The 12,082-nt window shown below is 57.5% G+C and overlaps 9 protein-coding genes across 9 annotated transcripts in view; 3 read left to right on the top strand and 6 right to left on the bottom strand.

Annotated features, from left to right (window-relative positions):
• Positions 1–17: 17 nt before the first annotated feature.
• BDY17DRAFT_23190 (uncharacterized protein) lies at positions 18–578 on the bottom strand. Its single transcript, XM_033730227.1, has one exon. The coding sequence runs from the start codon at positions 425–427 to the stop codon at positions 131–133; it is 297 nt and encodes a 98-aa protein (XP_033594623.1). The 5' UTR covers positions 428–578; the 3' UTR covers positions 18–130.
• Positions 579–626: 48 nt separating this feature from the next.
• BDY17DRAFT_290177 (uncharacterized protein) lies at positions 627–1,314 on the top strand. Its single transcript, XM_033732461.1, has 2 exons — positions 627–862; positions 926–1,314. The coding sequence occupies exons 1-2, from the start codon at positions 772–774 to the stop codon at positions 1,288–1,290; spliced, it is 456 nt and encodes a 151-aa protein (XP_033594622.1). The 5' UTR covers positions 627–771; the 3' UTR covers positions 1,291–1,314.
• Positions 1,315–2,551, bottom strand: BDY17DRAFT_290176 (uncharacterized protein). The gene has a single exon (XM_033732460.1). It carries the CDS (start codon positions 2,474–2,476, stop codon positions 1,340–1,342), a length of 1,137 nt encoding a protein of 378 aa, XP_033594621.1. The 5' UTR covers positions 2,477–2,551; the 3' UTR covers positions 1,315–1,339.
• A 1-nt stretch (position 2,552) lies between these two features.
• BDY17DRAFT_290175 (uncharacterized protein) lies at positions 2,553–5,420 on the top strand. Its single transcript, XM_033732459.1, has one exon. It carries the CDS (start codon positions 2,915–2,917, stop codon positions 5,303–5,305), a length of 2,391 nt encoding a protein of 796 aa, XP_033594620.1. The 5' UTR covers positions 2,553–2,914; the 3' UTR covers positions 5,306–5,420.
• Positions 5,421–5,595: 175 nt separating this feature from the next.
• BDY17DRAFT_290174 (uncharacterized protein) lies at positions 5,596–5,985 on the bottom strand. The gene has a single exon (XM_033732458.1). It carries the CDS (start codon positions 5,822–5,824, stop codon positions 5,657–5,659), a length of 168 nt encoding a protein of 55 aa, XP_033594619.1. The 5' UTR covers positions 5,825–5,985; the 3' UTR covers positions 5,596–5,656.
• BDY17DRAFT_275011 (major facilitator superfamily domain-containing protein) lies at positions 5,966–8,021 on the bottom strand (the record flags this gene model as incomplete). The annotated part of the gene is made up of 4 exons (XM_033731981.1): positions 7,383–8,021; positions 6,712–7,324; positions 6,243–6,650; positions 5,966–6,192 (listed from the first exon to the last, which is right to left on the bottom strand). Exons 1-4 carry the CDS (start codon positions 7,617–7,619, stop codon positions 5,966–5,968), a joined length of 1,485 nt encoding a protein of 494 aa, XP_033594618.1. The 5' UTR covers positions 7,620–8,021.
• A 570-nt stretch (positions 8,022–8,591) lies between these two features.
• BDY17DRAFT_238735 (uncharacterized protein) lies at positions 8,592–9,687 on the bottom strand (the record flags this gene model as incomplete). The annotated part of the gene is made up of 2 exons (XM_033730335.1): positions 8,592–8,838; positions 8,897–9,687. Coding segments are annotated over 2 exons (1,038 nt in total), but the record flags the coding sequence as incomplete, so codon positions are not given.
• Positions 9,688–10,443: 756 nt separating this feature from the next.
• BDY17DRAFT_236979 (DASH complex subunit Duo1-domain-containing protein) lies at positions 10,444–10,800 on the top strand (the record flags this gene model as incomplete). The annotated part of the gene is made up of 1 exon (XM_033730312.1): positions 10,444–10,800. A coding segment is annotated over one exon (357 nt), but the record flags the coding sequence as incomplete, so codon positions are not given.
• A 988-nt stretch (positions 10,801–11,788) lies between these two features.
• The window catches only part of BDY17DRAFT_290162 (Alpha/Beta hydrolase protein), a 2,059-nt gene continuing 1,765 nt past the window's right edge, over positions 11,789–12,082 (bottom strand). Inside the window, exon 5 of the mRNA XM_033732457.1 lies at positions 11,789–11,896. The gene's annotated coding sequence lies outside the window, so the exon portion shown is untranslated. The remainder of the gene's footprint in view (positions 11,897–12,082) is intronic.

Genomic DNA, 12,082 nt, shown 5'->3' with positions numbered 1-12,082 from the left:
CAGAATCGGCAAGCCTACGCTGGAGCAACGCTTTGCTTGCGGCTACGTGCCTGGTGTATCTCATACGTCGTCCACTGCATCTTCCTCGAGCTTTCGGTTCACAGCACAATCCTTCTACGGCCAGCTCAAGTCACTGGACCCTCAGTTGGGGTCCTTCTCGACGAGTGTTTGTGCAGAGGACGTTACGCAGTCTGAGGATTAAGTGTGGTTCGGATGCCGGGTTGGTTACGGCATTGGAGGCAGGTCTGGAGGTCATGCAGTTCCTCGCCTTCACAGCTCTGTCCGTGGAAGGTGCAGGCAGGCCGGGTGTCTCTGCATAGACGGGGGGGAGCGAGAGCCGAGTACAGACAAATAGCACACGCCAATCATGACCCAAAAGGACCAAGTTCCGTCGCACATGCGAAGATGCTCTATACGTAAACTGCATCAAGCGTACTGCATTGGGAAAAGATCAAAGACAAATGCCTGTAATTCGGTTGATACGAATCGTGCGCCATGAACGACTACAAATGTCTGTATGCAAGCAGTTATTGTCATTGCATTTGACACTTTCCTGCACTGCACGCCGCGACTAGAATACCTTACCTTCCTATTTGGGAAATCCATCGAGCCGCACGGCCGCCCCGCGTGTTTGTGAGGTCATCGCCAACCCCGGATTTATGACCGGCAGACTACGAGACTACCATCCATCTACGCGCCTACTTCTGCTGCAATTCTTGGTCGTCTATCACTATACACACCTGCCTTTCCGAGAGAAGTCCACCACCAGACATGGCCACCAGAAACGTGCCGATGCTGTCACTGGAGGCGGCCAGAGTAGCGGCCGACGCAGCAGAGCAGAAGGCGAAGCAGATGGGCATGGGTAAAACACGACCCTCCTCTGGACTCCCAGATAGACAGCCTCACTCACTTCATTTCGATGCAGACTTCAACATCGCCCTCGTCGACGCGACGCTCCACCTCCTCCACTTTGTGCGCATGCCCAACGCCAAACTCACCTCGGTGCAGATCGCCATCGACAAGGCCTTTACTGCCGCCGGGCATCGCGCGCCCACCTCCACCTACCAAGGCAAGAACTTCCTACCGGGCGGGCCGGCGTACGGCATTCACAACTCGAACGGCGGGCGATTCATGCTCATCGGCGGTGGGATACCGATTGTGGTGGATGGGCACACGGTGGGAGCGATTGGAGTTAGCACGGGGACGCCGGCGCAGGATACCGAGTGCGCGACTGCGGGCATAGAGGCGGTGGAGGCGTTTGTGAAGAGGAAGTCGGGATCAAAGTTGTGATGCACGAGATATATGTTCATGATGGTTGTTCACGGCTCTACACTATGCTTCATTTCGTTCCCGCGCTTTTACTGCGTGATGAGCTGGCGGGGGGTTTATCTGCAGCCTCTGCTTCTGCTCTTTCCTCGTCCTCCGGAAAGTGCTCGTCCACATCCTCGTAGTCGCTGAGCTCAATCTCTTTCGTAGACGCATCTGTTGGCGAGGGAAGGAATGCATCTGGGGATGGAGGGGAGGCCGAAGTCCCGGAGATTCCTTTCAGGATCTTCCTCTCTTCACTCTCGACTCCATTCCACGCATGGCAAGCGCTGCACCTCCACTTGCCAACTTCTTCGAGCGACCGAGTTCCTGGCGGCGCCTGTCCGTTGACGAGTCTGCAGTGCTTGCAGATAAGCACGACGCGGTTCTTCGCCTGAGACTCATCCTCTCCCAGCACGACATCGAGGATGCGATCGTACCATTTCGGACCGGCGGTGGCGTATTCAGTCGCAGCGGGCTGCAATCCTGGGGGTGGTGGTGCCGTGAAGGCATTGGGCGCAAACTCCTCGCTGGGGCCGGCAGCCCCACCTGGGAAAGGCTGAGGTGGCCCCAGGCGTGGAGCACTTTGCGGAGTTGCCGGGCGAGGCGGCGTCCGGCCAGGTATGTTTGCAGTGGGCGGAGGGACGAAGCCCGTCCTGCCTTGTGGTGTGCTCTGATTGGAGGGGCCACCACCCCCCGACTTCCGCTTCGATGGCTGCGGAGACGGCTTCCTCTTCTGCGGCGTCCCACCATACTTGTCCAGCAGCTGCTGCGTGCTATCGTACTTGGTCGCGGTCTTTAATTTTTGGATGGTGGCTTCACGCTGTTTGACCAGCGAGTTGAGCTGGTTTTGGGCGTTGGCAATGCGGTAATTGAAGTATGCATCCATTGCCGTGCGGACGGCGAAGATGACCACCGGCCCTCCGGCCATTGCGCTGTACTCGGCCGAACCCCATGTCTGCCAGCCGGTGACGAGGGTCAGGATGAGGGCGACGAGGATGTAGGCAAAGGAGGTGTAGAGGGTCCAGAGGACTTTGTAGCGGCGCTGTCTCTGTCGCAAGTTGTCATTCCGACTACTAGCCTGGTTGATCTTCTGCGAGAGCTGGCTGAGAGTCTTCTCAAATGAAGCCGCCGAAGTTTCGTCGCTTCTGAACGGCCAGAAGGACACCATGGCGCCTCTTGCTACCGGCAGAGGTGCATGTCACGGTTGTGGCGGTAGACTCGAGGATCTGGCTGGTTGGGTCGGTGGATGGACGAGGGACTGCGAGACTGCAGGCACGAGCTAGAGATGGCGTCGCGCCGACGTCAGCCTTGGCAGCGCCAACGCGCCTTCCACCACCGCTTCACTAAGGTACACACTCCCGGCTTCATGTTCCTTACATGTACCTTTGCTTGCATCACATTCGTGTCAACTTCACATGATATCGTGCGAAGCGCGCGGCATGTCCTTCGATCCACTTCATCGACAGTCATGCTGGGAATGGACAGGTCTTGCTCCGGGCGCGTACACACGTGACTAACCGCAGGACTCCACGCGCAGAAGAGAGTAATAATATCGATCCAACCCAACCGCCGAGATGCAGCCAACGCGCGCGCCACTGCGGAGTCGATGCAGCTCAAGCCTCCAGCTCGTGCTCGCGTAGTCAGTCTGTGGCGGCCAATGGCACCACGTTACACCATTCACGTCTCTATATTCTCTACGCGCCCAGCTCGGCGCTTAGCACTTCCACTCGCTCGAATTCGAAGGCAACCTCCTCCCCGACCGTCGCTCATTTGCATGGCCCAGTGTTATCATTCGCCGTCCCAGGAGGCCCCGTTTGGGCCTGATGGGACGGCGCCGGCCTCCAAGCGCTATTGGAATATTGTGTGTAGGTTATGCCTTTCCTTTTATCCCGCTACACGTCCCGATATCCATGGTATCTTCCTTTCATTCCGCTACACCTCCCGGCAATCGTCATTATCTTCTTTCATACCCACTCCATTGCTGGCTGCCGGTCCTTCACGCCAGGCCTCTCCATTGACACCACGTCGGGGCAGCATGGCTCTCCGTGTCTTTCCTCCTACCGTCACTCAGCCTCGTAAATCCAGCCTGAAGAAACCGAAATCAAGCGATGCAATGGTCGGCGAGGCCAAAGGTGTCGCTTTCCAAGTCAAGCCGACCACTGCCTCGCCTGTTATAGTGCAGGCCGCCGACCGTCACATCAAGCATGCTCTCTTTTGCGAGCCATCCTCCTCCAGTGGAGCCTTGGGCTCGGGCTCTTTCAGGAGGCAGCTACGAGAAAGCAGACACTCTTCAGTAGCAGCATCAGACGTCACCTCCATCCGCTGTGACTCTCCCGTCGACGGGAACGACGATCGGCTCTCGCCACTACCTGAGAATAGTAGTTTTGGCTCGCCATCCTCCCGTACCCGGCTCTCTCCTGGAACAGAGCGGCCAGCTTTTCCTCTGAATGTCTCGACGGAGGCGCAGCCGAGCACAACAACGCCGGTCAGTCCAAGTGGGGATAAGCTCACCGCTCTGCCGGAAACCGCACGCTTTACCCCAGCGACATCACCCCCCAGAGCAGATTACCCGGCCACCACCCGCTCGAGGCCATCGACAAGCCCCACGCTTGCCTATGGCTGGAGTCCAGCCAGTTCCGTGCCGCCGTACAGTCCTCACGACCCTGCACGCCAGCCGTCCATCTTTCCGCGCTGGGACCCCAGCAAGCCGCTGGGTCAGCAACAGTACTACCCGCACATTCGCTCGTCCACTCCGACACAACCAATTTCGGAGAAGATGATCAAGGGCGCGAGTTCAAGCACGAAGAGGCACACCCTACCACCACTTGATCTGGAGCTCGTCAATCCCACCGCCACCGTGGTCCTCGGCTACGAACATATCCCCGTGGCCAACAGCTCAGACCTACTAGAAGTGTGGAATGCTTCCTGCGATAAACATCCCGGCACCGGCAGGAAAGCACTGTTCCGCTTGATTCAGCCGCGCAACGAAGGCACGGCCCTCGCCATCGGCGTTGCAGACGACGCTCTTCTCTGGTCTATGAAGAAGAACAAGCCTGCAGTCGCGGCCCCGGACGTCGAGCCTCCGGAACTGCTGATGATTTCCAAGCATCCACCTGGAAACCCAGATGTTCAGACCGTGGCCCAGCTCGCCCTTCCAGACGGCGCTCCTCCAGACCAAAGTGCGCCGGCAGAAGATGACTATGTGAGCATCTTCCCTCATATGGCTGCCATCAACGCGATCGATGCGGTCGCGAATTCCCCGGAGGCAGCGGCAATTGCACAAGCCGACCCGACTGCAAAATCTCCCGAAGCTGCAAAGCTAGCTCAAGATGCCGTCTCGGCGGCACACCAGCGCTGTCGGTCTGTCCTCGTGCGCACAACACGCGAGCGAGACGGCTTGGGTGCCGTCACTGCCACGTACAGACTCGAGCATCCGACCCTCTGCTCGTTCCCTCTTACCGTCACCAAATCCAAGGAAGGGAGATACGCGCGCGACCCCCGAGCAAACATTAGTCTGCACCATCCTTCCGCCACGCCGGCCGCCGTGGCTGCAGAGACGCTCGTCCTGGCCTTTCTGGACTTTGCGCGCGACGCCTGTGTGCTCGACGTTCCGGGCCTTTTGGCCTTGGAGGGCTCTTACATCATCGACACGGTGATGTGCGCGCTGCTGGCAGTCGCGGTGATTGAGAACGACGCTCTCAAGGGCAAACGCATGACCTTTGATGCACCTCCGAAATCGCCCCTACCTGTGGCCAAGCGGGAGTCACGGGCTGTTTCGGTAGAAACGAACACAACGAAGGAGTCAAGACGATCAAATGGCTTGCTCCGACGGAACAAGAAGAAGAGGAAGGAGGAGATCGAACTACCTGTCCTGACGCAGGGAGCGCTGGCGCTGCTTGGCTTTTCCTTCAAAGTGGCTGTGTGGACGCTGGAGCTGGGGGTGAAGGCTACGGCGGGCGTGATTATTGGGACATCGCATGTAATGAGCAAGGCGTAGGTTGAAGATAGAGGAGAATGGAGATTTGCAATCCTTCTGCACGCATTTCGACCTGCATCACATGCGCTGTCAAGCCACAGCCTTGGGATCTGATTCGCGCGAAATTTGCTCAGACTTCGCTACCTTTTTACGGGCGGAGCTGCGCAGAAGAAGCTCATGCCGCGTGCGCTTCTCCACACCTCGCCACCCGCACAATTGACGCAGACGCACAATTGGCGCAACCCGAAAAGTCTCCGTCGCGGGTATATATGAGGGGTTACCCCCGGGCCTCGATCCCGTTTCTTTCGAGCATCACAACACCAACACTTGCAACGAACCGAACGAATCACCAACCGCCTCGACTACTCCACGCTACTCCGAACGACATTCGAATCCGTCTATCCGACAATCTTCCATCTCACCTCTACACAATGCCTGGTTGCGGAAGCCCCAACTGCACGTGCACCAACTGCACCTGCACCCCCGGCAGCTGCTCTTGCGAGGTACATCTTTTCTTTTGTCGTCTACATTCAGACGCATGTTTGCTGACAGCGTGAGATAGAAGAAATAAAGTGCGAAGCACTTGACATTATGAGCACTCGTGTACGACGACAACTGGCGCGGAGCGGACGGGCGAGATGTCCAACAGTGGTGGAGCACTAGATCATTCAATCCGCTAAATCACCAAATATAACGGTGTTTCTCGTGTGTCCCGCTTGCCCTTGCAATGCTCGTATCCTCAAACTCCTGCACCTCCGGCACGCCCTCCCTGTCCATCTTCTTGTTCTCGTAAATCAGCCAAAGAGAGAGTACGAGACTCAGCACAGCCACCAACAGGCAGAACGCAGCCGATATCCACAGTCCTTTGATGTAATGCGGTCCTTCGGAAGGTGGGAATACATTCGTGCCTATGCAAGTCAGTATGGTGTTTCGGAAGGAGCCTAGTCCAGAAACTCACCCAAAAGAGGTCCACATTGCCCAATGGTCGCAAGCACCGTGTAACCGCCCGCACGCTTGCTCTCCGTGGCATGAATGTTCGCCGTCCATGCCAATAGTAGTGCGACAGAAGCGAAGATTTGAACGGACAAAAAGGTGGAAAAGTATCGCACGCCCGAAGTGGTGCTGCTTGCGTTGATGATGAAGCCGATCGCCGCGATCATGGCCGACAGTCCGCAGAATGGACCACGCATTCTGAAGTGGTCGGACAAGAAGGCCACCAGGATGATGTAGAAGAAACACAGCAGGTAGGGCGGCGCGGAGAGGCCGTTGGAAGTCGCGTCATTCCAAGTGCCCATCTCTGAGATGATGGTGGGCAGGAAAAGGGGCAGGGAGGCGAAGGACACATTGCAGCCAAAGTACATCAAGCCTAAAAGAGTGGAGTAGAGTCAGCGATTGGATACTAAGAGGTAGTTCTGGCGAGTACTGACCTGGGATGAAGGATTTGGGATCTTTCAAGCCTTCAATCACCTCCTTCAAGCGCAGGCCTTGGTTCTTCTCGACATCCAGTCTCTGGTTCCTAGCGACAAAGTGGTACGCAATCTCCTTCTCTCGCTCGTTCAAGAAGCTGGCTTGAGCGATGCTGTCAGGCAGGAAGAAGAAGGCAACGACGGCAAAGAGGCAGGTCGGAAGGCCTTCAATGAGGAAGAGGATTTGCCAGGGAGCCAAGGATCCGTGGATGTGAGTGATGCCATATGCCAACGCTCCTCCATATGCATTGGCCATGGCCGCTCCGGCGATGAAAACACCATGTCGAAAGCCAACTTTATCGCGCGGATAAAAGAAGGTCAAGTAGAATGGCACACCAGGGCCATAGGCGGCTTCAGCCATGGCAAGGAACCATCGGCAAGCTACCAAGCCTCCCCAAGAAGTCACGGCGGCTTGAATGGAGGCGATGAAGCCCCAGATAAGCACGACCGCCGAGCACCAGATGTGCGGCTTGAAGTGTTTCCATCCCATCAGCAGCCATTGCGAGACGATGTAGGAGATGTAGAAGACGGTGCCGAGCAGTTGGTAGTGATTTCCGCCAAGATTGATCGATTTCTGTACATATGTCAGCGAAAACTCGGTCATCATCCTTGCTCGCGACAGCCCGACACACCTCCAGCCCGGCAAGCCTTGCGTTCCCCAGATTGCTCCGATCCAAGACGGAGAGCATGTAAAGCAGAAAGACCAATGGAATCAGACGGTAGTCCAGCTTTCGAATGACCGCCTTCTCCTCCGCCGGCGTGGGCGGCACGAAGGCGGACACCTCCGTCTTTCCATCGACCTTCTCCTCATGATCGATGTACTCAGAAGCCGGATGCTTCTCGACGTCTTCACTAGCCTTGGCGGACATGCTGACGAGATGGGAAGGGAAACAAGAGAGAGGATCGAATTACCTTGGGAAACGAATGGCGAAACGGCAGGGCCACTGGGTCTTTATTAAACCCGCCGTGTGTGGGACGATGGCAATTGAAGGCAACTTGGCGACCCGCTCAGCACATGTTTTGGCGATCGTTGTCGCCGCCTTTTCCCCTTCCGACGCAGATCGGCAGCCTCTAGAGGTGGAGGCGGGATGAACGGGCTTGGCCAGCAGCGCGGGGAAACCCATCACTCGATCATCACGCATTGCACACATGCAGGGTAGCGGGAAGAGGTGGCGCGGGTAGTGACGCAGCGACGCCGTGCTACACACCTGGTTGCATCGGCACGGAGGGAAATGAAGGGTTGAGGGATGTTGTTGAGCGCGCTGGGATGCACTTTCCATTTCCAATCAGTAATCTGTCTGGGTACGTGCACAAGCAGCCCGGCTAATTGAACTTCCTCTTCCTGAATGCCCGGTTGAAGAAAAGCCCGGGTGCAACGCAGTTCTCTATGCAACCATTGCATCGCAAACATCGAGGGTCGTTGAAGGCGCGCAGAGTCGTAGCCAAGGTGTGAACCCCGACGACTTTCAAGCTGGACTCTCCACCAAAGCACTCCTCGTCCGCTTCCCAACATGCCCCGACTCCGCCCCCGCCATCGCCTCACTAGCTCTCTTGCGCCCTCCACCGGTCTTCGTGCGCTGCCATGAGTCGAAGGGGCTCCCGCCATTGCGCGTGCGAGGAAAGCGCGACGCCGTGTTGGGGTATGTGTCCATCGCGCCGCCAGATGTCAACTCCACATCCTCGTCGGGAGTGGAGATGGCTGGGGACGCATCGACTCCTTTCTTTCCTTTAGACTTCTTGCCTGCTTGTGTTGGCGGTGGAGTCAGATGCTGCTCGAAGTGCTCTTGCACTGGCGTCGTCGCATTGTCGCCCATAGAACCTGACAACTCCACATGTGACATCTCGATATCAGTATCCGCCTCCTCATCGACATCGTCCGGCCCTTGTTGGCGCTCCGGACTCTGCTCTTCCGATGGAAAGAGCAAGCGGGGCTTGATGGCGCTTCGAGTAAGAGGCCGCTGTGCCGCCGCACCTGCCGAGTGTTTGAGTCGTCGCTGTTCCAGCGTGCCACTCAGATCTGATGCAGCTGAAGGAGCGCCGTCTTGCCCAGCCTTGTCTGCGAACTTGCGGAAGATCTTTTTCCCTCGGCTGTCACTGATGTTAGCGCTATGCCTCCGTCAAAGGGATGTATCATCGCAGCACGTACAAGACATAAGTTACACCTTCATCTCTCTTCACCGCTTCATCGATGCGTCGCTCATGTTCAACCTCCTCCGCATTCTGTTTGCGAGCCCGGCGCTGGGGGCGTTTGGAGATCTTTCTGCGACCGACGAAGGGGTTGTCCTCGCTCTCGTCCATCTCTGGCACCCTTGCGTTTGCGTCGGTATAGATCTCGATGGTGTCGGCGTGATTCAGCGATGCATCGTCTTCGTAGAGTTCGAAGCCCGTTGCAGCGGTGTGTAGTCGGCCAACCTGCTTTCTAATCTTGCGTGGCGAGGGCATGACATCGTTTGGGTCCTCTGGCTGGAAGCTTAAGATGCGGCCAGTGAGGGCCGCTGCAGGGCGCTTCTTTGGCGTCTTGGAAGGCGTTGGAAGCATCGTCACGGGATCGATGCAGGGTTGGTGTAGGGGGTGTGACGGACCGTCGGAATCAGAGAGTATCGCGTTTGCCGTCCTCGTGAAATCGGATCCTCCCTTTCGCGGGGTCTTGTGCACGGGGTGGCACTTGATTGGGGAGACGGGCGAGGATGGTGGGGAGGAAAGGTGGGTGGTCGCGCGCGCGAACCGGGCCTTCTTGACTGTCGCGGGCGGGGTGGTATTGAATTGGGGCAGAGGCCTTGGGGAGCGCTCGCCGTTCAATGAGGAATACGGGTTGCTTTGGGCAGTGCTTCTCTTGGAGCGTCGAGGAGAGTACGGTTCGTAATTGTCGTAAGCAAGGCCGTGGAGAGGGGTTGGAGGGGTGCGTGCCCGGAGCGACACTGCGGGAGGTGTTGACATTGTGAAGAGATGTGTGGTGGGCGTTTGCTTGTGCAATGACGTTGGCTTGGGCCGCGTTTGATGCGCTCAATGCAAACGGAGCCTCCCTTATCTGCACCGCGAGGGTGCGGGCCGCTCAGTCTCGCTAGCTCTGCCCTATGGTGACTGACGGAAGAAGCACGTTGAAGAGCGCCGCGCGGTCTAGCAAAGAAGCATCCAGGAGACAGGAGAGTGGGCTCTTTTGCTCTCCGCGGATGCAAAGCGCCACTGGTCTCGGAATGGTTGTAGAATAGAAACTAGCCAAATGATGAGAGCCAAAAAGGTGTAGGCGTAGGGGCGAGCTACAAAGGAGGTGTCTGGCTAAAGGGACGGAATGTCGTGGCTGGCGGCGCGCGCGGACTCCAACCAACGTTCCGACCGGCGAAAGCTTGGCACTCCGAGCCATTCGCGTCGCGGGAAGCGCGCACACATTGACACGTCACTGCGCCTCGCCAGTCAACAAACACGGTCAGCAAAAGGCGGCCTGCGCATCCAGAAGAGAAACGACGCGTGGCGCCAGCGTCTGCGTTGCACATTGCCCGCACAACAATGCCTCAGGCGCCTTCCAACGTGCCGGCTACCGGCAAGCCCGATCTGGACGATGAAGATGTCGAAGATCTGTTCGCGAGCCCTGAGAGCGGCGCAACGACCCAGAAGCACACCCCGAGCTCTCAATCCTCGAGCGCGCAGAAGCACCACAGTCGCAGCGATTCGCGGTCCCGCCAGAACGAGCAAGACGCCCGAGATGCGCGACTGCGCGCAGAGCTGGAGAAGGTGCGCCAAGTCAACAAGGTCATCGAAGGCGTCACGGCTTCCTTGACCAAAGCAAGGGACAACATGGAGACCGTCAACCGCACCGTCAACAATGCCAGCACTCTCCTCGCCACCTGGACACGAATATTGAGCCAAACCGAGCACAATCAGAAGTTGATTCTCAATCCGAACTGGCATGGCGCGAGTCAAGACATCGAAGACATGGAACACGAGGACTTGAGGCGACAACAAGAGGCGGAGAGACGTGCGATGGAGGAGCAGAGGCGAAGAGAAGACGCGGAGAGGCGAGCGGAGGAGGAGGAGAGGCGAAAGGCTGCTGCCGCGGTGACTCCGGGCAGGAGAGGCAGCGTCAAAGTGAGGGGTTCGAGAGGTCCGAGTAGCTCTACCAGAGGCTACACTGGTGTTGGTGGACAAGCAGGACGAGGGAGGGGGACGGTCAACTCGACCTCCACCTCGACCACTCGAGGCGCGAATGGGATTGGGAGGACAACATCAACGAGGGGCCGTGGAAGAGGGCTAGGGTGAGGGTGAGATCGCAACCGGGAATCTCCCAGTTCTGCCCATCAGATGAGCCCCCTCGCATTCTATTCACCTGTGCTGCTATCAGCACACTTCAGAAGATGTGCACGTGACGGTACGAGGGTGGCTACAAAGCATGAGTTGTGGGCTGAGAAGGTACGCTACAGGGTGCAGAGCGTGGACAAGAACAAATGTGCTGATGCGGTAGTAGATGAGAGGAGGAGCACACGTTGAGTAGTGCCTTGACACCACGCTGCGAGAGTACAACGCAGCATAGTTAGTTAAACAGGGACTTTTCCCTTTCTAGCCTTGCGATACACAGCGCCGCCTCTCATACCCGGCAGACCGTGCTTTCCTCCCATCTCCACTAGGGCCCTTACGGCACTTCAATGTGTGCTCTGCTACTTCAGTTGCCCCTTGTTCTTCGCCTCGTCCAACTTGTTCGTGGGGTTGCTGTCGAGCCCCTTCAGCTGATCCTTGCTGACATCCGCCGCGTTGGAGTCTTGCGGCTCGCCACCCTGCTGGTTGGGGTTGGCAGCGGGAGGGTTCGCGCCTTGTTTGCCGGACTGGTCCTTGGGGTCGGGGGATTGGCGACCTTGGTTGGGGGCAGACATGTTGTAGATCGGGTGTGATGGGATCGTGCTGTTGGGAGGCTGGTTGGTATGTCTTAAGGCTTGTGGGGATGACGAATGCTCACTGACCTATTCGGAGTCTTGTGTGTTGATGGATTGGAATTGAGTGAGTCTGGAGGCAATGCAAATAGTGTCGATATTTTAAATCCTGAGCACGAGGTAAGGTAGAAGTAGAGCATGTAGAGACGTGGGCCGGCCCCACCATTTGATGTCATCGCGGATAACGTTTGGTACATCACGCCTCGTGTCATCAGCTGCGCGCTGACCAAGAGCCCTGCATTCCTTTTGAGGCGCACTGCGAGCACTGGCTAGCCACAGTCTCTGCGTATTCTACGTCCCAAGGACCTGCTGGTGGATTGGCGGGGATCAAAAGTCTGCCCATCACCCTTCAAAGAAGACCACAAAGGCACTCAGACGAGGGCAGGTTGTGCAGCAAACGGAAGAAGAGGAGA

This window comes from Neohortaea acidophila (genome assembly GCF_010093505.1).
Source record: "Neohortaea acidophila strain CBS 113389 unplaced genomic scaffold BDY17scaffold_1, whole genome shotgun sequence".
In the NCBI taxonomy this organism is placed as follows: domain Eukaryota; kingdom Fungi; phylum Ascomycota; class Dothideomycetes; order Mycosphaerellales; family Teratosphaeriaceae; genus Neohortaea; species Neohortaea acidophila.
This window is presented reverse-complemented; position numbering and strand designations above follow the sequence as displayed.

Coding starts and splice junctions, on each gene's coding strand:
- BDY17DRAFT_23190 (XM_033730227.1), bottom strand. CDS start 427: ATGCAGTTTACGTATAGAGCATCTTCGCATGTGCGACGGAACTTGGTC.
- BDY17DRAFT_290177 (XM_033732461.1), top strand. CDS start 772: ATGGCCACCAGAAACGTGCCGATGCTGTCACTGGAGGCGGCCAGAGTA. Junction 863..925: donor GGCGAAGCAGATGGGCATGG/GTAAAACACGAC, acceptor ATTTCGATGCAG/ACTTCAACATCGCCCTCGTC.
- BDY17DRAFT_290176 (XM_033732460.1), bottom strand. CDS start 2,476: ATGGTGTCCTTCTGGCCGTTCAGAAGCGACGAAACTTCGGCGGCTTCA.
- BDY17DRAFT_290175 (XM_033732459.1), top strand. CDS start 2,915: ATGCAGCTCAAGCCTCCAGCTCGTGCTCGCGTAGTCAGTCTGTGGCGG.
- BDY17DRAFT_290174 (XM_033732458.1), bottom strand. CDS start 5,824: ATGCGTCTGAATGTAGACGACAAAAGAAAAGATGTACCTCGCAAGAGC.